At 54.1% G+C, this 23702-nt stretch overlaps 1 protein-coding gene across 2 annotated transcripts in view; it reads right to left on the reverse strand.

Annotated features, from left to right (window-relative positions):
* Nucleotides 1–5103: 5103 nt before the first annotated feature.
* Nucleotides 5104–23702, reverse strand: part of GALNT2 (polypeptide N-acetylgalactosaminyltransferase 2) — a 174914-nt gene continuing 156315 nt past the window's right edge. The window contains exons 12-17 of one of the 2 annotated variants that reach the window (XR_013992669.1): nucleotides 18889–18981; nucleotides 18512–18595; nucleotides 16665–16791; nucleotides 11251–11370; nucleotides 5818–7665; nucleotides 5106–5760 (exon numbers count right to left, since the gene is read on the reverse strand). Coding sequence is in view for 1 of the 2 variants with exons in the window: in XM_081039308.1 (XP_080895434.1) it covers nucleotides 7510–7665; nucleotides 11251–11370; nucleotides 16665–16791; nucleotides 18512–18595; nucleotides 18889–18981 (580 nt within the window). In the remaining variant the exon portion in view is untranslated. Of the gene's footprint in view, nucleotides 7666–11250; nucleotides 11371–16664; nucleotides 16792–18511; nucleotides 18596–18888; nucleotides 18982–23702 lie in introns of both variants that reach the window. The other variant, XM_081039308.1, reaches the window with a different exon arrangement.

The following is a 23702-nucleotide window of genomic DNA, read 5'->3' on the forward strand; positions in this document are numbered from 1 at the left end:
ACAGTAAAGCTTCTTTCCACCTTCTCTGGCTGAAGCCAATTACCTCAAAGGAAGGGGCTGTGGCCAGCCTCATGCCTCTCGTTCATTCCCTCCTCCACCATATAGCTATAACTTTGAACACCTTCAAGATAGTGAAGAAAAAGTTGACAAAAATGAAGCTGGACCCCCTCCTTACACCATCTACAGAAATCAATTCAAAATGGCTTAAAGACTTAAATGTAAGATCTAAATCCATAAAATTCCTAGAAGAAAATATGGACGAAACTTGACAGACATTACGCGAAGTAAGATATTTAATGATACATCCCCTCGTGAGAGGGAAGTAAGAGAAAAAATAAACATGTGGGATTACATCAAACTAAAAAGTGTTTTCACAGCAAAGGAAACCATCAATGAAACAAAAAGGGGTCCTACTGAATGGGAAAAGATATTTGCCAATGATATATCTGATAAGGGATTAATATCACAAATCTATAAAAAACTCACTCAACTCAACTCCAAAAAACAAACAACCCAATTTAAAAATGGGCAGAGGACGTGAAGAGACGTTTCTCTAAAAAGGACCTAAAGGTGGATTTGTTTTCTTAACTCCCAGAGGAACTGCAACATGCGGCAAGGTGTGAGGATTACAAGAGTCATACCAAGGGCAGAAGTTTCGGGAGAGGACTGGGCACAAAGGACGGCTCTGCGGCCACTAGCTATGGCTCGACTATTACTGAACCTCATCTGCTGAAAAGTGGAAGCGAGGATGGAATGAGCTCTGTCTGAAAGCAGCTGACAGTTCTGGCCCACGGCACCCCCAGCTGCTCCTTGTGAGGGGTGTAGCCAGGAGGATGGGACGCTGGGAGCTGGCGGGGGACGGGAACCTTGAGGCCCTGTCTATTGCTCTTGGCAGCCCAGTGGACAAGCTTGCGCGTGTGCTCGCTCCATGGACATCTGGTTTGGAGCTGGGCTGGCAGAGGCCGAGCTGCGCTGTATATGTGGCTTTGGGATTCACGAGGGCCTCAGCCGGGGTGGCCATCTCAAAGGACCACAGACCGGGGGCTAGAATAACAGAACTTGATTGTCTCACGGTTCTGGAGGCAAGAAGTCTGAGACCAAGGTGCCACCTGGTATTAAAGTGCCACCAGGGATCAAGGTGCCACCAGGGATCAAGATGCCACCACGGGTCAAGGTGCCACCAGGGGTCAAGGTGCCACCAGGGGTCAACGTGTCACCAGGGATCAAGGTGCCACCTGGTATCAAGGTGTTTCCTTCTGAGCCTCTCTCCTTGGTCATGGATGGTCATGTTCTCCCTGTGTCCTCACAGACTCTGTGTGACTCTGTGTGTCTATGTCTTAATCTCCTCTTCTTATAAGGACACCAGTCAGATTGGACAGAGTCAGGGCCCATCTAACAACCTCATTCTACCTTCGTCACCTCTGTGAAGATGCCATCTCCAAACAGTCACACAGTGAGGAATCCCACATATGGATCTGGGGACACAGTCAACCCACACAACTGCACTTATTTCCCTCTTCCCAAAGGCTGACCCACTTGGTTTAGTGACACTATTCTGCAGCTGTGTCCCCCGCCCCCGCACCTGGTCGTCAGGAGTTTTAGCGCTGGTGGGGTCACTCTGGACAGGCCGGGGTGTCAGCTAGCTTCCCTCGGGGGGGGGGCCTTCCTCCTTCCCTTCCCTTTCTTTCTTCCTGCAGGGCCTCAGCCCCACTCTGCTGACCCTTGTGTGAGGAACGCATGACATGTGAGCACATAAATGGGCTGGTGCCGAGCAGGTATGTGGATACTGTGGCACCCTGTGACCACCTGGCTCAGAATGTTCTGGTGAGTTTTGTCCCTCGCCCTTCCCCACCAGCCCTGACTTCCCAGAGGTCACACCTGAGCCAGCAGCCACAGGTTCCCCTCTGACTGCCACCCCCAGCTCCTCACCAGCCGATCGCACCTCACCTGCCCCTCAGGAACTCCTTCCTCAGAGCTCACTGCCGCTCATCTTGCACGGTTCTGCCTGTCACGCAGCCACCGGGTGTGTCTCTTGTCCTGGCCACGAAATTAGTCCTTGTCTGGACCTGGCCTTCACACTCCTGCCTCCCGGCCTCGGTCGTCCCTCCTGAGGCTCCTGGGGCCACTGGAAGGAGGTGCGATTGCACCGAACACCACTGCCTCTCGTGCGTTCCCTCGGCCCACACAGTGACACGTCCACTGACAACTCAGCGTCTCTAACAGAAATCTCCTTGGTCCCCGTTCCAGTCCCACTTCCCTCTGTGTGACTCCCCCACCCACACACCTGCAATAAAAACCAGGGGGGCTCTTGGGAGCTGCAGTCCTGGGCTGGGTGGTGGGTGCTTTTCATGTCTTACTGCCTGGACAACAGTCTTGTGAGGTGAGCGCTGTCCCCATTCCACAGACCAGGTTAATGATGCTCCTCAACCGACACAGGTGGAAAGTGGCCGGAACCAGGCCGCACTCTTCAGTCACAGGCAGTCTCCTGCGCCTTCTGGTACTCTGTCCCCACCAGCCGTCACATGCTGTCATGCCAGCTTTTCCTGTTAGTGACAAGTCACTGCACCTCCCCCACACAGCTCTGTACCTGGCCGTGCAGCCCTCCTGACAATCTCTGGTCCCCCACTACCAGGAAGAGGACAGTACAGCGTCAGCGCTTTCTCAGTGCCCTGCGAGTAAGTGGGGCAAATGGCGTATGTAGCTCATGGGAGCCTGCCTCCCCGATGGTGAAATGGGGGTAACCACTTGTAAGCTGTGAGGCTAGAGGTGATTTGGAGGGTGGGGCACTGACCCCAGGGCCTGCCAGGTCACAGCCAGGTCTCCTGGGGTCAGCCTAGCACCTCCTTGCACCTGCCCCTCCCTTCTCCCGCCGCCTCCTCACCCCTGCACTTCAGTCCCGTGTGATACCCAGACCTGGTGGTCAACTAACGCACATTCTCTGCCCTCAGGACCAGGTCCCTCCCGCAGCCCCATCAACCACATGACAGTGCCAACCACTGAAGCATGTGGGCAGCAGGCAGCCTCACGTGCCAGCTGAGTCCAGGCGAAGGGACTCGGAGATGACGTTTCCCACACAAGCCGGTGCGTGTGGCAGACACGACACCTCCGTCTCTCTTGTCAAGAGGCATTTTAGACAGTCCTCACATTTCTTCACTCTGGTCTCGCTGCTCCTTTACCTCCCACGCGGCTCCAACACCGAGACAAGCTGATCAGAAGACCGCAGGCCCGAGCCCACGCATCACAGACTGGACGCTGTGGGGGGTTCTTCCTGTGGCCTCTCCTGGCTCTGGACCCCCACCCTCTGCCCAGGGCACCTGTTAGCTGTTAGTTCTCAAGATAACTGCAAATTCAGTGATGATGAATCTCTGGGAGCTGGGCTCACGCAGGTCTGTTCTCAAGGGGCATTGCTTCCCACTTGGTCGCAGAATCCGGGTGGGAGCCCAAGTCCAGGGTCACTGTCAGCCTCAGCCCCAGGCATCTGCCTAGACTAGCCCTGCGGGTTCTTGTCTGCTTTGCTCTGCCTCTCACAGCAAGAAGACACCTCCACTGACACTTAGAGATGGTCCCAGATCACAGGTGGAGAGCACAGATGTCACGTATGCTGAGATCCTTAGAATTTAGAGGGTCCAGAAACTTGGAGAAAATGACATCTTTATTTTCATGAACTTTCAGCTGAATGAAACCAACAAACTAGGAACTTGTCAGCAATGAAAAAGTCCAGATATTTTCCTTTCACATTATCGCAGATTTTTCATTAACACTTGTGCTCAACACTACTTGGAAATTACAGCAGCTATTAGATAGGACGCCTTGTTATTTAATGAGTTAAGAAGCACGTGTTATAAAAATATTTTAATTGTGTCTGTTAATTAGCCATCTCTGGAATCCCATGCAGTGTTTTATTCATTTGAAAACCTTCTCAGAAGAGGCCCCAAGCTGCCAGCAACATCAGAGGGCCGGCGTGAAGTAGCTTGGGAGCCTGCAGCCGCTCACTGAGGACCACGTGGCTGCCGACCCATGCAGCTGCTTTCAGAACTCCCTCAGCGTGGCAAATGCAGTGGCAAATGCAGTGTTTGCCTCCTCCTCGCCACAGCGCCCACTTCCAGGGCCGAGAATGACGGCACTGGAAGATGACTGCTGCAGGCCTGCACAAGCACGTGGGAGCTGGTTCTGGGCGATGGGACCTGAGAAGTATGAGGGGTGGGGGGGTGGCCACTGGGAAAGATGTGTCTTCCTTAAGGAGAGGAAGGAAGGAAAGATGGACGGAAAAGAGACAGAGCAGGGGTGGGGAGAAAGGAGAAAGGAAGGAGGGAGGGTGCACAGGACACAGACACACACACAATTCCTAACGGGCTCTCATGGATACTGCACAATTATGCTAAGGGATTGTTTCGTTTCTCCGATGGCAGGAGAGCCAATGTGTGGCTGTCTCAAATGGAGAAAGAGGATGCTCAAATGTGCCCCGGGAGCTTACCTGGCAGTTCTGTCAGCGCCCTGCCACGTCCCTAGTGTCAATCCAAAACGCTGAAGAGTTGGTCAGTGCTGTTTCCCTGACACACCTGCAGCGCTGCTGAAAGGCGAAGCGGGGAAGAACCGCAGCCAGCCTCGGATGGGACTGGGAAGCCCCAGGTAGCTGGAAACACGTATACAGATTTCAAATCCTTTAAAAACTGTGTGACTATTGGCCCCCTTTCCCTGCCCCGGTGTGGACGGTAGGCTCTGGGTCTGAGCATGCGCAGGGCTGACTCCAGGTGAGTACTTAGGAATGGTGTGACCTTGAGCAGTCAGCCCCTGACCTTGAGAAGGTTAACAGCTTCAGCGCCAGCTTTCCCAGCCAGCTGTAAAATGCAGTCTAAACCTTATCTCACAAGATACTGTGCAAAGAGAAGTATTCAAGGGCCTGCCACGTCATCAACATTCCACGAATGATGATGGTTATTACAAGTAAGAATAAACCACAAAAGGGCATTTTAGAAGTCTGACAAGAAACGGTAATTGAGCAGGGCTCCTGAAGAAGACAGAACGTAATCACCATCCTCCGACACCAGCCACATCGCCCCGTAAAGACCAAAGAAAGACAGCAGCTGCCACCAGGCAGCATTATCTATAAAGTATCTTCTCTTTATTTAAGTTAAACAATTTTCAAGGATGGTTTCCATCTATAAAATGGACAAAGTACAAGCTCTGTACAGCAGTTCTTTAAAAAAATCAACTGGAAAAAAAATTACCAAACTATATTTTGAATTTGCAAAACATACAGATACCATCATTTTCGCTTTTATGAAGACATAAGAAAGACCATCACAGAGAAGACGATTAACTTCGCCACGCTTTGCTCAAAGGGCTCTTAGTAAAGAATCTTTATTTGTAAAAACAGGAGTGGGAGGGCGAGATAGTCCCGATGACTACAAAATAACGCAACCACAGTAAGTCACTTTGGCACACTGTGTCATGTAAACATAGCTCACCTCAAGGGGGCCCTCCCAGCCCACCCCTGCTCACAACACCCACACCATCCACGGCCGCGTTGCCCACCAGCTCAGGGATGGGGAGCTGCCCCCCAAGGTATTGGGTGCACCTGGCCTGATGGTACAAAGGTTGGTAAGACTTCTGGGTTGGGTGGAGTTGTGTGGGCGAAGGATCGTCAAGGTCAAGAACTTGATTAAAATTTGTTTTCCATCAATGGGACACTTTTCTAACAGTAGAAACAACTCACAGGTGACAGGGTCTGACAGTGAAAACCGGGCTGAGGTCCAAAGGCTGACCCAGAGCCGAGTCCCCAGGGGCCCACTTGGACTCCAGGTCAGCCTCTGAAGCTGTCGGTGTAGGAGTCAGTCCAGCCTCGGCCTCCGAGTCCACTGGAAATGCGTCTGGCTGCTTGGCAGGGGGCAGGAGGGGAGAAGACAGAGGAAAAAGTCCCCCAACCAGGCCTCCACACCTGATCCCGCTGTCATAAAGCAAACCCGTGGGGCTTTCGCAGTGGAGGAAGAAAGATCACCAATACTGCCTTTCCTAAAAGAAATAAGCAGGAACGAGAGCAGCACTTGGCAGTGCAAAGCTTCCGGGGCCACTTCTCACTGTGTGAGCTCCCAGTTCCTCCCACAGAGGGCTGATGATGTGTGTTTAGGACGCGTGTCCCCCCACATGGTAGCTTGTGGGCTGCCGGCGTGACCAGCCTGAGACCAGGTGTGTGTGTGGGAGGCAGTGGAGCACACAGGACGGCGGCCGGTGGCCAGGACAATGAGCCAGGAGCCGTTCTGCAGGGGCCAAGGCGCTCTGACACTCCAAGGCAAGGAGGGCTGTGCAGGGCCATTCCTGGGACCCAGGCAGACGCGCAGCCCCTTCCTGTTACTACCTTTCAGTCTGTAACTGTCTTGTGCTTCATGCATCTGCCTCTCAAGCCACAAGGGGTCTGTTTGGGGCCCTGAATGCTCCCTGTCTGTGAGCTGGCACTGCTGCTTCCACCCTTCCTAATTCTTGACCCGAAGCTCCTGAGGCCTGACCTGGGCCTGGCAGGGACAGAGCAGGCAGGCCAGGTTCCAGGACCCAGGTGACAGTGGCAGTGTTGCCAGGACGCTCACAATTAGCCCGATGCCAGCCTGTGACAGTTTCCCACAGCCACTAGGAGCTGTGGGATTGTTTTTCCCTTAGAGAAAAGAAATTTAATTTAAAAAGACCTAAAGCAATATTTGTCAAAATAAGTAACCTCTGTAGGTTTACAGATACCCCGGGCACGGGAGGTGGGTTCCAGCACAGAGCCGTGACTCCCAGGCCAAAGCCAAAGAGATGTCCAGCCCGGGCCTCGGGCACCGCTGGCTCCCGGGGCAGCTGCCGGCCAGGCCCCGCCAGTCACGGTGGCGCCTGCTCACTGCTAAGGCCACTCACAGGGGATGGAGGCCACCTCCCCTCTGGGACAGCCAGGCCCCAGGCTCCAGCCCCTCCTGCCCCCAGCCATGAGCTGTGTCGTGGAGAACTGACAAGATGAGGACAAGCTACAGAAACCATGGGAACCGACTGCACGTTCCTTCTCTCCGTATCCTTGTATTTAGTGTCCGGCCATAGAAAAGTTCATATTCAAATATAGCAAGTATGTCATGTGGGCGGGGTCTACAGCTGGGAGCCGAGGAGCAGGGCACGGGGTGTGACGTGACCTGCCCATGGCGGCTCGGTGCCGTGGGGGCCGTGACGGATCAAAATGGAGATTGCAGATGCTCCTCGGTGGGCTGAGCGTGCCCTCCCTGCTCCCCGACCCCCACCAGACCAGGAGGAAGCCGGGAAGGGTGGCTGTGGCCTCCAGAAAGGGACCTGGCTGCGTGCTGTGACGAGGACAGTTCCCTCCTCGCCTCTGCTTGTGTGCCGCGTCCCGTGCCTGGCTGAAGTCCTCCGACTTGCAGACCATGATGGAATACTGAGGTATATAGCTTCGCGGAAAGTTTCAGAAACGTAACCAGTCCCGTGACTGTGAGACTCAGCCTGCCGGTGCAGGGCCCGGCTGCCCGGCCGGCTCTCCTACTGCTGCAGGTTCAGCGAGAACTTCCACTGCTGGGACAGGGAGGGGCCGCACACCTCGACGCTCAGGCCCCCGGTCTTGGCCATGCGGCTGTCCAGGCACAGATTGCTGCCCACATGCCGTAGCTTGGAGTTGCCCTCGATCTGCTCCCATTTCTGCAAAACACAGGAGGACGCCCACAGTGAGCATGGAGCAGAGCACCAACGGGTGCGTTTCCAGGGCTGGGGTTGCATTAGGAACTCTTTTTGGCCTCTGGTCCTAAAGGATGGGAGTAGCCACAGGTGCGCTGAGGGCCCAGGAAAGAAACCTAGGTTTGCCTCGCCCCGCAACTCCAAACCTCTTCTCTGGGCTGCCAGGGCCACACCTCTGGCCCCTCCTGTCGCCTCCTCCAAGCCCCGTGCTTTCCTGGAGGGTCTGCACCCATTCACAGGAAGGCCAGACCTGGTATTTCACCCCAAGAAAGGAGCCACAGGACACGGAGCCAGCTCCCAGGGAGCCCCATCCTGCCCCGGGCTGATGGAGGCAGCCCTGCTGGGGACCTTGGTCTGGACACGCTCCCACTGAGAGCCAGATGCTCGGAGGAATGCTGTCAGAGGGCTGCTTCTGTGGACGGACCGCACGTTGCGGAACCTATTTCTATATCGTGTGTCTTCCCTTCCAGTGCGTGAGCACCTCGGTGGGAATGAGAAACTTCTCAACCACCCGAGAGTCCCCCGGCACTCTGCACGGCAGGGACCAAATATTTGCTGAGTTCTGAACGTGCATATCCCCCACTCAAACCAAACCAAACCAAACTAAGCAACCAACCAAACTCAATCACCAACCAACCCTCAACCAACCAACCAAGTCAGAGAACAAAGCCCACAACAAAGCCCACAAGCCTGAAGGAAACCTGAGGCCCTTTCACCATGTTGTTCATCCCCATGTAAAAATCTCTAGTGCTTGTTCTTTAGAAACAAAGGAACACACTTCTTCTCCCCAAAGCTCTCCATTCATCAATGGCACGTGTGTCTAACTTTCATGCTGTGTGCACTAAAGCTCCTTTCCATAAGTATTTCTGCAAACTCTTCTGATACTGTGGAAAGTAGACTTGCTTAGTCCTGCCTCCATCCGCTCCGACTCTGCAAATACACACATAGTGTGGACATACAGACGAGCCTGGAAACCAGACATTCCAATTGGAAGAAGGTGCAGCTTCAAGAGAAAATTAACTGGGAGGCCTCTTCTCAAAGGGCAAATGGATGGGGGGGGGGCAGAGAGGAGGCCAGCGCCAGAGGGCTTCCTACATGAGGACAGCTGCAAGGACGCTCTCAGAAGGCCCGGGTGCTGATTTCCCCACAGTGCCATCAGCTCTGAGTGGGGGGAGGCTATGGCCACCTGCCTGCCACCTCCTGCATGCCCGGCCCCCTTTGCAGTCAGCTATTCCACATGCTGTTTTCCTCCATTGTCATGTAAAGTATGTATGGCTGCCAACATCTGCTTGTCACTCTGAGTGGCCAGGATTCAGCTTGACAAATACAAAATGAATGGAGTCTGATTCTCTCTCTGGATGGGTTCTGTCATGTGTCAAAGCATCTGCTAAATGGAGGGCCTTAAAAACAACCAGCCCCCAGGTCTGTCTCCAGAAGGCAGTAATGTCAGCTCAGACCCATGGTGGGGTGGGACAGACTTCTGGGATTGGCACTGGCCCCACCTCCTCTCTACTGGGCAAGTCTTGGGCTGACAAGTTTAATAGCTCCTCACTCATACATGCAGCATCCAGAAAAGCCAACTGTTTGCAGGCCTTTTTCCATCTCATGATGTGAGCCTTTCAGGGTGTCAGTTATGGTTCCCAAGAACTGGCCCGGAAGCAGGAACGCCTGTTAACTCCTGGAATGAAGCCAGCTCTTACTAAGGTCACCCCTCCAGCAATGAAGCACCTGTGCCTTTTAAAAAGGTGTGGAGGTCAGACAGCCGTCGCTGTCACTCGGCTCCATCCCCACAGACATCAGCCCGTTGCAGCCCATGCGATGCACCCGCCTTGAGAGTTCTAGGTGGCCTGGGTCCTAGGGACATTGGCCTCCCTTGGTTAACAGTATCTTATTCACCAGGGTCGGGATACTGCATCAGCAAAGATGGGTGTTGGGGCGCCAACCGTGAGAATAGCCAGCAGAGGTGGCACCCACGGCAAACCAGGCTGGGCTCCATAGCGTGGGGCAGCAGGGGCACCCACCGGGCCGGGGATGGCTGGATAAAGGGGGCCCTGCAAGCATTCCCTGACACCTGGGATGGAGCAAGGGGCACTGGTGAGGGGGCACTTAGTCTCTGGGTCTCAGCCTCCCCTTTTGTGAAGTTAGTGTTGGACTAGATGCCCACGGGGGTTCCGGGCTCCCCACTATCTCACAAGAGCGGCCGTAGGAAGATGCACTAGTGCCCCATGTGTGGGCAGGTGGGGAGGTCCTTTGTGGCTGCTTGTCTCCCTGACACTGGCCATGAAACCCCAGCTCAAGGAGGGGTCTGCTTCCAAGTTCCCACCGAGCACGTCAGAGAAATCCAGCTTCAAAGTAAAAATATATTCTGAACCGTCTGGAAAAATATATCTATATTTGAGTGTGTGTGTGTGTGGATAAGGTCTCATCCATTTAGACTTTAATCACTTAGAATGTTTGTAAATTTAAAAATAAAAATATTTAATGAATAAAGAAAAGCATGTAATTTCTCTTTACAATATCCAGTAGTGGGGGGAGAATGAAAACAATCGGAAAAAGTGCCATCAGCCCTCTGGTTTGGGACACGAGGCCCCTTACAGGTTTTCTTTCAGGGCTGTGGCTTTACCAGGACACTGGAATGAGAACCCAGGACGAAACACCTCCCTTTGGAGACGTTATTATGAACCTCACTCTCTTTTCTAGTACTTATTGGTACGTCAGTGTCTCACTAACTTCTCCTGAATAAATTAATACACTTTTGTTTTCTAAACAAAACTTTGAGTCATGCCTTTCACTCACTGAGGCTGGCTTGTTTCCAAGCCTCCGAGGGGCTTTGTTCTGAGCCTGGGCCACGTTCCCAGTGTGTGTGGCTGGCTGTGGCCGCACCCCTGCTTGGCCTGCCCGTGCTTTGTTCTACAGAGAAGCTGTGGGCCACAGGACGCTGTCCCCGGCTCCAGTGACGTCTGATGGAGCAGAACAGTACGGGGTTCCAGCCACCAGCACCCCTTCTCCCTGTATCAGCACCATCAGACAAGAGCTGAGCAGTACGGCTGCTACGAAGGCTCCTGGGAGGAGGACACCGGCACTGTGGACCTTGCCAGCCACATGAGCAGGAAATGACCCGAAGGTGCTGAGGGCCCCACCCTGCTGCCCAGCCCAGAGCTGGTCCTGACAAACCTCCGTGCAAGTGGAACACACAGCTCCAGTGTGGCCCAGTTAGGTTAGAGGGTGAGGCCCACATCTGAACAGACCAGAAGAAAAGGGAAGACAGACGCCAACCCAAATGAGCCCACAGGGAGCTGTGTGGGGCGGGGCTGGCAGGAGACACCAGCCTGGGGCACTCATGCCCTGCACCTGTCACAAACATCAAGGGTCACGAGAATCCTGCACAGAAATCACCAGTGCCTCCTACATGCCACGAACTACACCGCGTTGGGGACACGGAGGGAGCCAGGAGCTTAGGTCGAGTCGGGCAGCTGGACGTGACTGGAAACATGTAAGTGCACACTGCCACCGGCCGTGGAGGGCAGCGTTGGGGGCCGAGGACCGTACCTGTCTGCTGTCATTCTCCCGGCAGCCCTGCAGCTTTATGAGTGAGCCAGGCGCCCGATCCACCACGGTCAGGCACAGGTCCATGTGTTTCACCGACTTCTCCTTGGTCAGGGCCCACTCCTGGAACAGAACCGGGGGTCAGAGGCACACCCCACAAAGGGCAGACAAATGACAGAGCGAAGGGAGGGAGGGCTTGGAAGGGAAACGGGGAGCTAAGATTCAGAACCCCTGAACCTACTCCGAACCAACACATGACTTCATGCCTAAGGGCAAATCTGCAACTGGGGGTCTCAGGGGAGCCCCACAACTGTGCCCTGAGTCAACCGAGGGAAGTGCAACGTGCGCTGGGAACCTGAGTACTAGGGTGAGCAGCGTTAACCACTGCAGCCCCCAGTGCAAACCTGGGCCCCACCCGCTTCCTGTCATCACATGTGAGTCATAAACACTGGCCCCTGCAGGTGGGCAGCTCAGGGTCAGCATTCTTCCCACACTATTCCAGAAAGACCTGGCCCCAGGCATCGGTGAGGGGCTGTGCTGTGTAAAAGTCCTAACTGGCATATGGAACCTTTAAGCAAAGTGTAAAGAGCGTGAGCCCCAGGAACGCTGTGCCTCACAGTTCACAGGAGGTGCCAAGCACCATCTCAACAGTCCCACAAACGCTATTATTCACTCCAGTTTACAGACGAGAACGCTGGGCCAGAGCGCTGCAATAACTTGCCTGTGACTGAAAAATACAGACACACACCTACCTGTTTCCCCAAAAAATAAGACCTAGCTGGACAATCAGCTTTAATGTGTCTTTTGGGGCAAAAATTAATATAAGACCCGGTCTCATTTTGTATTATGTTAGATAATACCCAGTCTTATAGTAAAATAAAACCAAGTCTTATATTAATTTTTCTCTCCAAAAGACGCATTAGAGCTGATGGTCTGGCTAGGTCTTATTTTCGGGGAAACACCATATGTATGCACCCATACATACATTGGACACCCCTCCCCCCAACCCCCGCTTCAGGGCTGAGAGCACAACCTTCCATCTGAACACTAAACCAGAACACCCGAGGGCAGGGAACTGCAGGCAGGCAGAGGAGTCTGACCTTCCTCTAGGCCTGACCTTCACAACAGGGAACACCCAGTCGAGCCCTCAGGCTCCATCCAGAGCAGCAAGGACTCTTCCCACTAACCCCACGGGGCTCCCCCTCCACACCCCCCACAACCCTTCTGGCTACACGCCCAGGAAAGCTGCTGCAACTCCTTGTCAGGCTGTCTATCCATCCATCCACCAGGTGACTGCACAGGTCAGACAAGGCCCTGCCCTCGGGAAGCTCACTCTCCAGTGGGGAGAACAGGCAACACATAAATAAATGTATTCCATCACTTCAGGATTGTCAAGAGTCACTGAGAAACTGTCTTCCTTCTTCCTGTTCTAGGGGGACAGAGTAGGGAAGGAATAAATAATCTCTTAGAACCCCTGTCAGGATCTAAGTCCCTTAGAAGGTCTGTCATGAGGAAGCATTAACAGCTCAGGTCACATGCCAGCCCTTACAGGCCACTGTGACACAAGCGAGTGAGCCAGCGCCTGGGGGCTGGGCGCAGGGGCCACAGCCTCTCTGTCTGTTCTCCAAACGGATGTCTCCCTCGGGCCAGTCCTCTGGCTCCCCTCGCCTTCAGTTCCCTCACCTTTTAATTAGTGTTTCTTAAAGCGTATTCTGGGGAATTCTCTGAAAAGTTTGTTCCAAGTCAAATACATTTGTGAAACACGGAATATAGGCCGTTTCTCTTGCAAATTCAGAAGCCCAGTAAAGGGTCTGCAAGCCCAGAGCAGAGGAAACACCTGGCCTGTTTTCCTTAGTGTCCCTGAAGGAACTTCGGGGCCTGCAGCCTGTCCCCATCTCTCCCCATCGGGGGCTCCAGAGACTGAGCCTTCTCTGGGGACGGCCCAAAGGTCAATTCTAACCTCCCATGACGCTGTCAATCCACTGGGTGCTCCCAAGATACGAATGGGCACTGAATGTCACCCACATGTGGGGAGAAGAGGCCAAGGAAGGAGCATGCACATTCAGCCACCGACCTGACCCTAACAGATGCCCACTCCTGGGTAGGACGACGGGGGGTGGACAACTCGGAATGGAGGCGGCTTCTGCACTGCTCCTGACACAGGTGTGACATGTGTGGGGAAGTTTGCTGCCTCACGGCTGAATGTTCCCACAGCCTTCTCGCTATGGTGTGCTCAGTGATTTTAAAGCAGACTTTACACTGAATTCCAGAAAAAACAACTCAGTTATGCAAACAACAGAGCCAGTTGCCACTCTGTTCTTCTACTGCATTTCAATGATCTGATTTTGTAAAATAAAGTTCATACATATTTAAGAAATGCTTTTTTGAGCTGCCACTCTTAAAAAGCATGGCCACTCATCTTCCCATTTCCTGTGTGTCTGCTGAGGCTCAGCCGAAACCAGATAGCCAAGCGCGTGCTTCCAGAGCAGGGACCTATTTTCAGTCGGGAAACGCTATTTCCCCTCTCACGCCTCCTCCACGTGGCACGCTATGTGCAGGAGCTTACTCCCCATCAGTTCAGACGCACTCTGTCTCCGTAGGTTTACCAGCCAGTGGCAGGCAGCATGAGCCTGGGCTCTGTCTCCTCAGAACTGCACCCCCAACAGGCGGCCATTTAAATGAATTCAAGTTACGTGAGAGAAGGGCTCTGCATCCTGTCGCGCTGCCCGCGAGTTCAGCGCTCCGCAGCTACACGGACGGCTGGTGACTGTTCTGCACAATGCAGATCCAGAAGGCGGCTCTCGGCCTCAGGCTGGACCTTGCAGGAAGTTGTGCCCAAGTGTGGGGGCGACAGCTGCCGCACTGTTACCTGCTGATGTGTGCTCTCCCTAGAAAACCCTCGCTGCCCAGTTGCTCACTGAGAACCACCCACCTCAGAGGCCCTCAAAACCCCGGTGCTCTGAGCCCAGAAGACTCGGCCAGGCTGTGGGCGTGGCCCCAACAGCCCTTTCCGGAAGCTCCAGCTCCCCGCCCCACACACAGGTGTGGGCGGAGTGGTGTCCACTGCCCTGGACTGGCAGGGCTGGGTCTCCCACCGCGACCCCAGGGCCCACCGCTGCCCCTGGCACAGCACGTGCCCGGCACACATCTGCTGGAAAGGGATAAGAAAGCCCAGTGAGACCAGTGATGGTCCCACACCAGCCGAGGAAAAGGGCAGAGAAGGGGAGCAAAGTGCTATGCATGTGACCGTGTCATCTCCACGAGGTGCTAGGCTGAACACTCAGGTGGGACTTAGGCAGACGCAGAGCCAGCCTGTGTCAGACCCAGGTCTGGGGTGGCACAGCACTGTCACCTCTGCACACGGCCGGGTGGCTTCCTACACTGTCCTGACCTACTTCCTTCCCAAGAATGGCACGGAGAGCAGCTCGTCACCAATGAGCGCCAGTGCCTACATATGTGGTCACTATGATTCACTGTCCGAAGCAGGACACCTTGAGACTAAAAGGAAAGCTACAAAAAACTACAGGGGGTCCAGAGGTGTGCACCGGCCATGTGCTGGGTCGGCCAGGGTGTGGCACAGTCAGCCTGCCTATGGGGTGCCCAGAGGAGGGCTCAGGGGTTCTGAGACCCACTTCGGGCAGGATCAGAGGACCCAGAGCTATGGCCACTTGTTCTTCCTTCTGGGGGCATGTGGGGGTGATCGTTTTGTTGAACACTGATCAAAGGATAGCAGCCAAATTCCTGAATTCATCTGCGCTGCCTTTCTGACTCGGACCAAACTCAGTGTTTGGAGAACAGGATCAATTGCGTTCCCTGTCTTCACAGAGACTCGCTTTTCGGAGGGTGAAATTTTAGTATATTCATTATGGTTATGGACGGAGACAGAAAAAAGCCACCTCTCCTCGCCCCCTCTGCCCCCGCCCCTCCCATGGTGCTGCACCGTGGAGAAGCCAGCTGGTGTAGGAGCAGGCCCTGCATGGCTCTACAGTGAACTCCATGTCCTGTGGTGCCACTGCTGCGAGCCCACGATGTCACACAGGCCTCCCGGGGTCCCAGCACGAAGCGGAAACCACATTTAATTTCAGGGCCTCAGAGCAAAGGGCTGACAAGGACAGGAATGCTCTCGGCGGGAATAGCACTGCCCCGTCCTCCAGTCCTGACCAGCGAACACCGAACACCTGGCCTGGCTTGTCTCCTGCTCGTCCCTCCTCTCCTGCTCTTCCTCCGCTCTCTGCAGGCTCCCGTGCAGGCCCAATCCTAACACTGCAGGGCCTGGGGCGAGAACACATGTGGGGACCCATATGTCACAGGTTCAAATAGTGAAAACTGGTAAGTGAGCTGCGCCGCGAGGCCGGCTGTGTGCTCACCCAGAGCATGTAGCCCGTCCCCTGGGGAACATCCCCACGAGCCAAGGGACACCCTCAGGACAGAGCCCAGGAGCAGCACACGAGTGCTGGGCTGGCACAGATGCTGGCTGGAGCTGCATGGGGACCGCCCTCCCTTTCTTGTGCGTCTCTTGTCTAATTTAGTACGTCCAGGCCATCGCATGCAACTGCTAAATGACATCACCAAGTGAAGAAAGGAGGAAAAGTGTGTGAGGACGGCTGTCTGCCCAGACACTCTTTGGGAGGTTTGGAACAGCCAAGCTTACACAAATGCAGGAGCCCTCTTATGGAAACAGTTCTATTTAAAGAAGGTTCTGGGACTAATAAACCTAGATACACCGAGCTAAGCTGCCCTTTTTTCTTTTTTAAACTGCAGGCCCTTTGCGAGCTGAGCATGTTTCCAGGGTGCTAAGAGTGCACAGTACTGCCCAACCTGTTTTGTGTCTGATGCCCACATTTGACCAAGTACTGTCTCCTGGGAAAGCTGCCTTCTGGAACAGTGTTCTCTGAATAAACAGTCGTGGTCGGGCCTATCAAGCCACGTACCTCTCTCCTTTTCAGTGATGACAGGTTTTTATGCCTCTAGGAAAAGGGTTTATGTGTCACGGCGAGTGGGTACTAATGTTTTGTATCTCAAGCTGCTAGTATCTAATCGCAAGGGAACAACGACTCGTCCCAGTGCCCATGGGAAAGCACTGCTTCGGTTGGGACCCGGGCAGGGTTGAGACCAGAGGCCAGACGCAGATGCAGACACACACAGCTGCTGGGGAGAGCACACACCTCGGAGGACAGAGGCGGCGGGGGCCAAGGCCGCCAGCCCTGCGCTGCGCCTGGACAGTGGCGGCCGGTGGCAGCGTTCACCCGGCCTGAGGCTGACGGCAGCTCTGGGACATCCCATGTGATCCTGAGGCTGGCTGCCGGGGGCTGTGACCAGCAGGCGCCAGGCCCTTCCTCACAGAACAGGGGACAGCGAGGACGGGTCACCCGAGGGCCCCCCTGGTCGCTGTGGGCCTGTGGTGCTCACGCTCATACCTGGTTTCCCCCGGCGTTGTGACATTCGTAAACTCCAACAACACCGTCAGCAAAGTGCCCCAAAGTGTCGAGGCAGTTGGTCCCCTGCTGCAGGGCCCCAAAGGCTATATCCTGATGGTCAGGAACCCTGGAAAGCAACGCGACAATGGTCTGCTTACTCCGTGGGGCCCCAGTGCCCATCGCCCAGCCCTGCGCTCGGGGTCCATCTCAGGCAGCAGGACAAGCACAGAAAAGCAGTGGCAGCTGCGCAACACCCCCCCACCCACCCCAGGCAGGCGTGTCAGCGACGCTCCTCTGAGTTTCCAAGTGAATGGAACAGTGTAAGACGGGGAAGGACGCTTCCCATTGCGTATCGGGAAGTTCTTCCTCTACTCTCACTGAGAAGTTGGTCAGACATCGTTCAGAAAAGCAGTTAGAATGTGGTCGGACCCTGCTGCCTGTCAGTCTGCAGGACACTTAGGATTTGACTGTCACCAAGTAGAAGGGACAGGCAGAGATTGTCTGGTGGCCTGACACAAACAGGGAAACAACACCCAGTGGGCGGGAGCCATGGGCTTTAGGTCAGACCTGCCTTTGCCCCCAACTGTCCGGGGAACTGTCCACTCTTGCTCTCCAACCCTCAATCCCATCTTCCACGTGGTCCCTGCCAGACAGGAAGGAATCCACACAGCATCCACTTCCAGCACGTGGCCCAGCAGGACCCTTAGGAAGCAGTCAGTAAATGTTGACCATTGTTGACACAACATGAACATGAAGTTGGCGTCCTCTGCTGTGGTACTGGACATAGTCTTCAGTGATGTATGGTCCGGGCCCCCAATCATGGCTGACCTCAGGGTGAAACTACAGTTACTGTCACTGTCTGGCGTCATTATGTCATAGGTGAGTGACAGCGAAGTGGGCACCGTTACTGGCTACAATCCACAGCGGTGAAGGCCATCATCGGCCACAGGAGAGACGTGATGGGGCTTCCCACAGTGACTGCCCCGGTTCTCCGTCCACAGGTCCTCTGAAAGGCGGCATGGCTGGGCAGCCGTACTCCCATCAACAAGTCTGGGATGAGACTCGGGGGGAGGGGAGGGCCAGGGGCAGAGATGATAGTGGTGAGCTGCATTCACTCACTCGTCGGACACCTGTGACTTGCTGTGAGATGCTCTGGGATATTCAGAATAAGGACTGTACCACGTCACGGCCAAATCCGTGTGGAAGTCCCTTTAAGACGACGTTCAGATGGATCCTGAAACCCGCAGACCCACCTACGGGTCCTGTGAGAAGGGTGTCCCTGCTCCCCTGGGACGTAGACAGAGGCTGGAAGCATGTTTCTGCCACCATCCTTTCCATGGTGCAGGTCCCGGCCTCCCAACCCTGCTGAGTGCCAGTATCTGCTGGCCGCAGCCGCCCTGACGAGCAGCATAGTGAGCAGAGGAGTGAGGCGGGCGAGGCTGAGGGACCGAGGGCACCAGCACAGGCACACATGGGTGGCGGGGCTGCCCCTTTGTCACTTAGAGCCCATCGGACAGTAGGCCTCTGGTCCCCGCGCCCTGCCATCTTACTAGTGGGAAACAAGCTAAATGGGCCACATGTTGGAACTGTCTCCGGGTCTAAGAAGAACGGGAGGGCAGCTCAGCAGGAGAGAGCAGGAGGCCACATTTCAGGGAGCGTTCTCAGTGGCGCTTGGGGACAGCGGTGGGGGGGGACATGCAGTTCTCATTGGGGGCCCCAGCTACCGGGCAAGAGGCTGAAGTGCAAACCTCACTTCACTTCGCGAGGGCTCACCACCACGGTGACACCTTGGTGACACTCCGGTGCTTCCAAACCTTAAAGTGTGACCCCCAAGCCCCATGGCTTACCGTAATTCTGGGTAGACATTTTCAAGGTACCACTTGAAAGGCTTGCAGCTGAGTTTCTTCCTAAGCTCCAATCGGCTCTGAATACTGCAGGAGAGGGCAACACGGTCCCTTTACAAATTTTAAGAACTTACGGGCTCCTTACATCCAACCTGGAAGTCTGCCTATGAGAACCACATGGGCAGGTGGTGCTGCCTGGCCTGTGCACAGCCGTGTCCCCGGGACCCCACCCCGCCTCCCACCACCTCCCACCTGAGGCCCACACCCGCCTTTGACACCTGGGTCAAAGTGCCTGTTCTCAACTGTGGCCACAACCCCCACCACCCACACACCCCGCGACACCCAGCAAAGTAGCACAAGAGGGCACAAGGGACACTTACTTGCCATAAGGAACGTTTCTGGCGGAAGGCACTGCTGCGTAATAGAAATTTTTGTATTCATCCATCCAGACCTCCGCTGCCCGGCGGGTGTTACTAGAAACAAAATAAACCTCCTTGAGCTGTGATTTGTTTTCCTGCCATCAACGTCACTCTGTTTGCACTTGTCTGCTGGGAGTGCCACCGGAAGGTCCTTCCGGGCGGGCTGGCAGCTCTGTGTGACGCAGAGAGCAGGCTGTCAAACAGAACTTGCTTTCTTGTCTTTCCCAGAACACGAGTTATCCAAGAGCAGTCAAAGCCAGAATTCCAGCATGGCAGGTACTGCAAGGGAGGGACCGGCGCTGTAGCAGAAAGGACGACAAGGGCAGCACTGGGCACGAGTTACGCGCCCACAGCATGATGCCATAGCACTGCCCTACCCTTGGCCCCCACGGCCTGTCTGATGTTAGGCGCTAACACCGCCAGGCAGCCCTGGGGAAGAGAACAGATGAGAGTTTCTAGTAAAATGACTTTTCTTTCTGCAGCCTGAGTTGAGTGCTCTGTTTGCACAAGGCACAGTGAATGACGTGAAGCGGACAGTAGCTTTATGCCCCACATCTGGGGTGCCTCCGGCACTTTGCTGGAGGGGCACAGACAAAACGGGCTTTCCTAGAAGGCAAGAGAACTATATGCTTAAATCTCACAACCATGGAGAGAACAATGCTTCACGATCAGTGTCAGGGTCAGCGAGGCCACCGGCCCAGCTCCTCTGCAGGTCTGACGTGCCTGAAAGGCCACCACGTGTGTCGTCGGCATCTTATCCTGCCGACATTCTGTCAAAGCACCCACGATGGGTATCAACACAGTGAAGCTCTTTGCTCCCACTTCCTGGACGTGGTTCCAGCCATGCTTCCAGCTCACAACCACCCTCACCCACCCCCAGAACCCACAGAACACCTTCTATTCTTGCAAAATAAACATGTCAGTGAGGCAGTGCTCACCTTTTAGAATAATTCCTTCTACATGGACGGTGTCTTTAAATGGTGAGCCTTTCAAATGACCTGAGTTACAATTATGAAAACCATTTCTGTTTGGGACATCTGTCTTTTATATAAAGTGGTGTATACACCTTTTTCCTTTTCATGAAGTGGCAGACAGACTGCAGGATGCCGTTTCGGGGACAGACAGACAGCAGGAACGCACCCACCTTCTGATCCCACGGTTCCCACTTCCACAAACTTACCTCAAGGAAATAATCAACTGGGAATGAAAATGTGAAGACAGGCTCACTCCAGCATGGTTACAACGGCAAAGCAATTAGAAACAACAACTTAACTGATTTAACAGGAAGGGATCAAATAGATGAACATCGTGGCCACTAAAAACACAGGTGGACATCTTACATGTCACTGTGGAATAATGTCCTTGACTTGCTGGGTGAAAATCAAACAGATTACAGAACGGCACCCAGTAGACACGTGTGTAGAGGAAGAAGAAGGGGCTGGGGAGGGAGGGAGGGACAGAGAAGCTGAAAGATGGATCCACCAAATTATGAGAGTGTTACCTCTGGTAAGGAGGTCAGTGACTTTTTACGTCTTCCTGTAAAAAATGCCCAGGCAGAACAATGAGCATTTAAGTGCTGCGGATACTGGAGGTGAGTGTTATTTCTCAGAGCCGTTAAATATTCTTCCTGGGATCGGGGGCTTGCTACGGTGCTCAGGCCTTCGTCTCTGCCCGGCCCTGAGACTTCAGTCCTCGGGGGTTCGGACTACCCGTCAGTAAAATGAAAGGATTTGATTCAAAGATCTCCCTGGTCCCTTTTGGCCCTAATGATTCAAAGGTTTTATGAATTCCAACTGAACAATGGTTTTAAATCACTTAAGTCATTTCTTAATTCACAAATGCAAAGGAACCTTTTTCTGTCCACTTAACAGGTACTTATCAGGTACGTACTATATGCCCGTCTTCTAGGTGCTACAGACACAGTGGCACCTGCAGAGACCACTTTTCATTTCCCCAGTCTCTCCTGGCTTCTGCCCCTCCCCTTCCTGACACACATGCAGTGCGGACGGTGCAGCTCTAACAGACGAGAGAGAGTGCAATTCATACTGGCCAGTTATCTTGCTCGGTGGGAGTAACAGTAAATAGCTTTGTAGGAAAGTAAGTTTAGACTATTGGTTTTCTGTATTTAATTTGTTCACATTATCCTGCACCATGGGTAACCACGGTCTCGCCACTCACTGCTAAACCTAAACCCGAACATCCACCCGAGGGCCCCACCGTCACACCTCTGACTGGGCCTTTCCCTGGCCTTGGGGTGACTGGCCCACACACCCTCTCCAAACAGTCTCGTAAGAGGCTAACTGGACATGTAGCCGTGTGAAAAAGGAACCACTCAACTGCCCACTCTCCACTGGTACTAGGAGGTGGCTGTCATAATCAAAGACACATGTAAGGGTTTGCAGATGTGACATCACCTTCCTCTCTAAAGTGACAGATGTCACATGGCACACCAGGGAGTGGCAAAAGCAGGCAGGACCCCGCACAGGCTCCCTGCCCCTGCGTTCAGTCCTCCTGCCCTCTCTCACAGACTGAGACTGTTCTCTGCATGCCACTCCAAAACCTATTTTAGCATTTGTATCTAATTCCTGAATTCCAGCAACCTCAGGCACAGACCATGCTGAGGGGTCTAGATAAAAAGATCGACGTGGCAATGACTCCAACTCTGGAGCCAAGCTGCCGACTTGAACCCCAGCTCTGTCACTTTCCAGGGTGTGAACTCGGACAAAGGAACTGCACCTTTTTGTGCCCCCGTTTCCCTTATCTCTAAAGTGGGGGTTAATAATAGTGCTTCACAAGGTTTTATGAGCATTACATAGGTTAATATTTGCAAAGTACTTAGAACAGCCTGGCACACACGAAACACTATAAATTGTAGGTACTGTTGTTAAGTCCCAATTTTTAGATGGTGAAATCTTATACATTTAATGCCACATATTGGAGGAAATTAAACAGAATTTGGGACTGGGAATTGCCCTGGGAAACAACATTCCACCTCAGTGTCTTCAGACCACTGTGCTGGGGGCAGTGGCGGCTCTTGCTGAAGGTCCAACAGGTGTATGCTGCCCCCAGGTACTGATGCCGGCGCGGTTTCCGCCCAAATGCCCAGCGTGCAGACTCCTGGGCTGCAAAGCACAAAGAGAGCGTTCCCTTCTGAAAAACAGTGCTTCTATAAAAAGTGCACGAAGAGATGTCTTGTGTATTTTCACAGACTGTTTTCTGAAATCCCACCGTTTGTGGATAGATTCCAATGGCTTTGGTTCGGGAGTTTGATGTCTGCACCAGAGGTTTCTGGAATGAATCTCATGTTGCCCGGGGAAATGCTTGTTTGATTTTACAGAGCTCATTTTATGAGACATATTTTGTTTTATAAAGCCTGAACAAAAATGAAGTTTAGACAACATTTGGGAAAGGATGTACTTTTTGAGAGAATGCCATTTGGTCAGAACCATTATTTGATATTTGGCTTCCATTAAAGTTTCCCAGAAGTCAGACTCTATGCTAAAAATTCCACTTCTGTGGAATATGTGTGTGCTGTGTGGTCTGCATGCAAAGACAGTTTACAATGCTGAGTCCCTGTCCCGGCCCAGTGCACTGCCACCCTCCTCTAGGCTGTCCTTCCTTACTAGGGCACCACATCAACAAAGCGGTGTGACCCAGAGCCCGGGGGCCCTCGTCGCTCGCCCGCCCTGTCCTGTAACTGCCAATCTCTCAGCACACACTGCCTGCCTCCGCGTGTGGCTGGCCCCGGGCCCCACTGCCATTGCCACAGCTGTGGTCTAGGCCACCTCACTCTCGCCTGGGCTGCGACAGCTCTTAGAAGTGCCCTGTGCCCAAGCCTGCAGGGGAGGGGAGGGACCCGCACACCACCATTTCATCCTGCTGTCACCTGCTCGCCACCCTCCACCCAGCCAGAAGGACGTCTCTATGCTCAGAACACAAGAGGCAGATGCTGCTTAGAGCCCCCAGCGTCCCTACCCCTCCGGCATCAGAACAAGTTTCCTGCCGCCCACAGCACGCAGGACTGGGGCCGCCCTTGCTCTCCAGGGTGTGGTCACAGTCGGCACCCTTCTGTGAGGCAGGTGCGCCAAAACTCACCTGTACCTCAGTGCCACGGACCTGCTCGCCCTGCCCCTCATGCTCCCCTCGTGGCCACATCTTACCTGTTCACGGCACTTATTATTAAGTGTCGGAAATCACTTCTTTAGCTGTGCAGGTGCTGGGCTGATCACTCCCACTACCTGAGCCCACTGGTCGGCTGGCACAGTTTTCTTTAGCATCTAAGAGGTTCCCTAGGAAAGCTGCAGCCCTCACACTGGTCATCTGCTGTTTTTCTTCAGAGCTCTTCATGTTCACTAGCATATTCCCATCCTCGCCATGAATCAGACCTATACATCAGGAAGCCTTTTCGGCTCGAATTTAGGATGGCTTGCCTGCTAACACATTGTACCTCGAATGGTAACCTGTAATAAAACTCCTTAGGTCCTCGTCTTTAAAACAGTTTCGTCCCGTAACACCGCATGGGTGTGGTTCTGTGAGCTGCGCACAGGGCCAGGTCTGCGAGGTCCCCGGTCACCAGGACACGGACTGTCCCGCAAGCCCTCGGCCGCCGCTCTCCCCACCCCAAGCCCCGTCTGTCTGCACCATGGTCTGTCGGTGTCCTTCGGAGATGGCCCTGTAAGTGGATTTGGACAGGACGGGACCTTTAGAGCGAGCACCTGGCACGAAGCACAGCGCCCCTGGCAGGCACCCGCGGTGTATGCCTCAGCAGCTGTTCC

This window comes from Rhinolophus hipposideros (assembly GCF_964194185.1).
Source record: "Rhinolophus hipposideros genome assembly, chromosome: 26".
Taxonomy (NCBI): Eukaryota; Metazoa; Chordata; class Mammalia; order Chiroptera; family Rhinolophidae; genus Rhinolophus; species Rhinolophus hipposideros.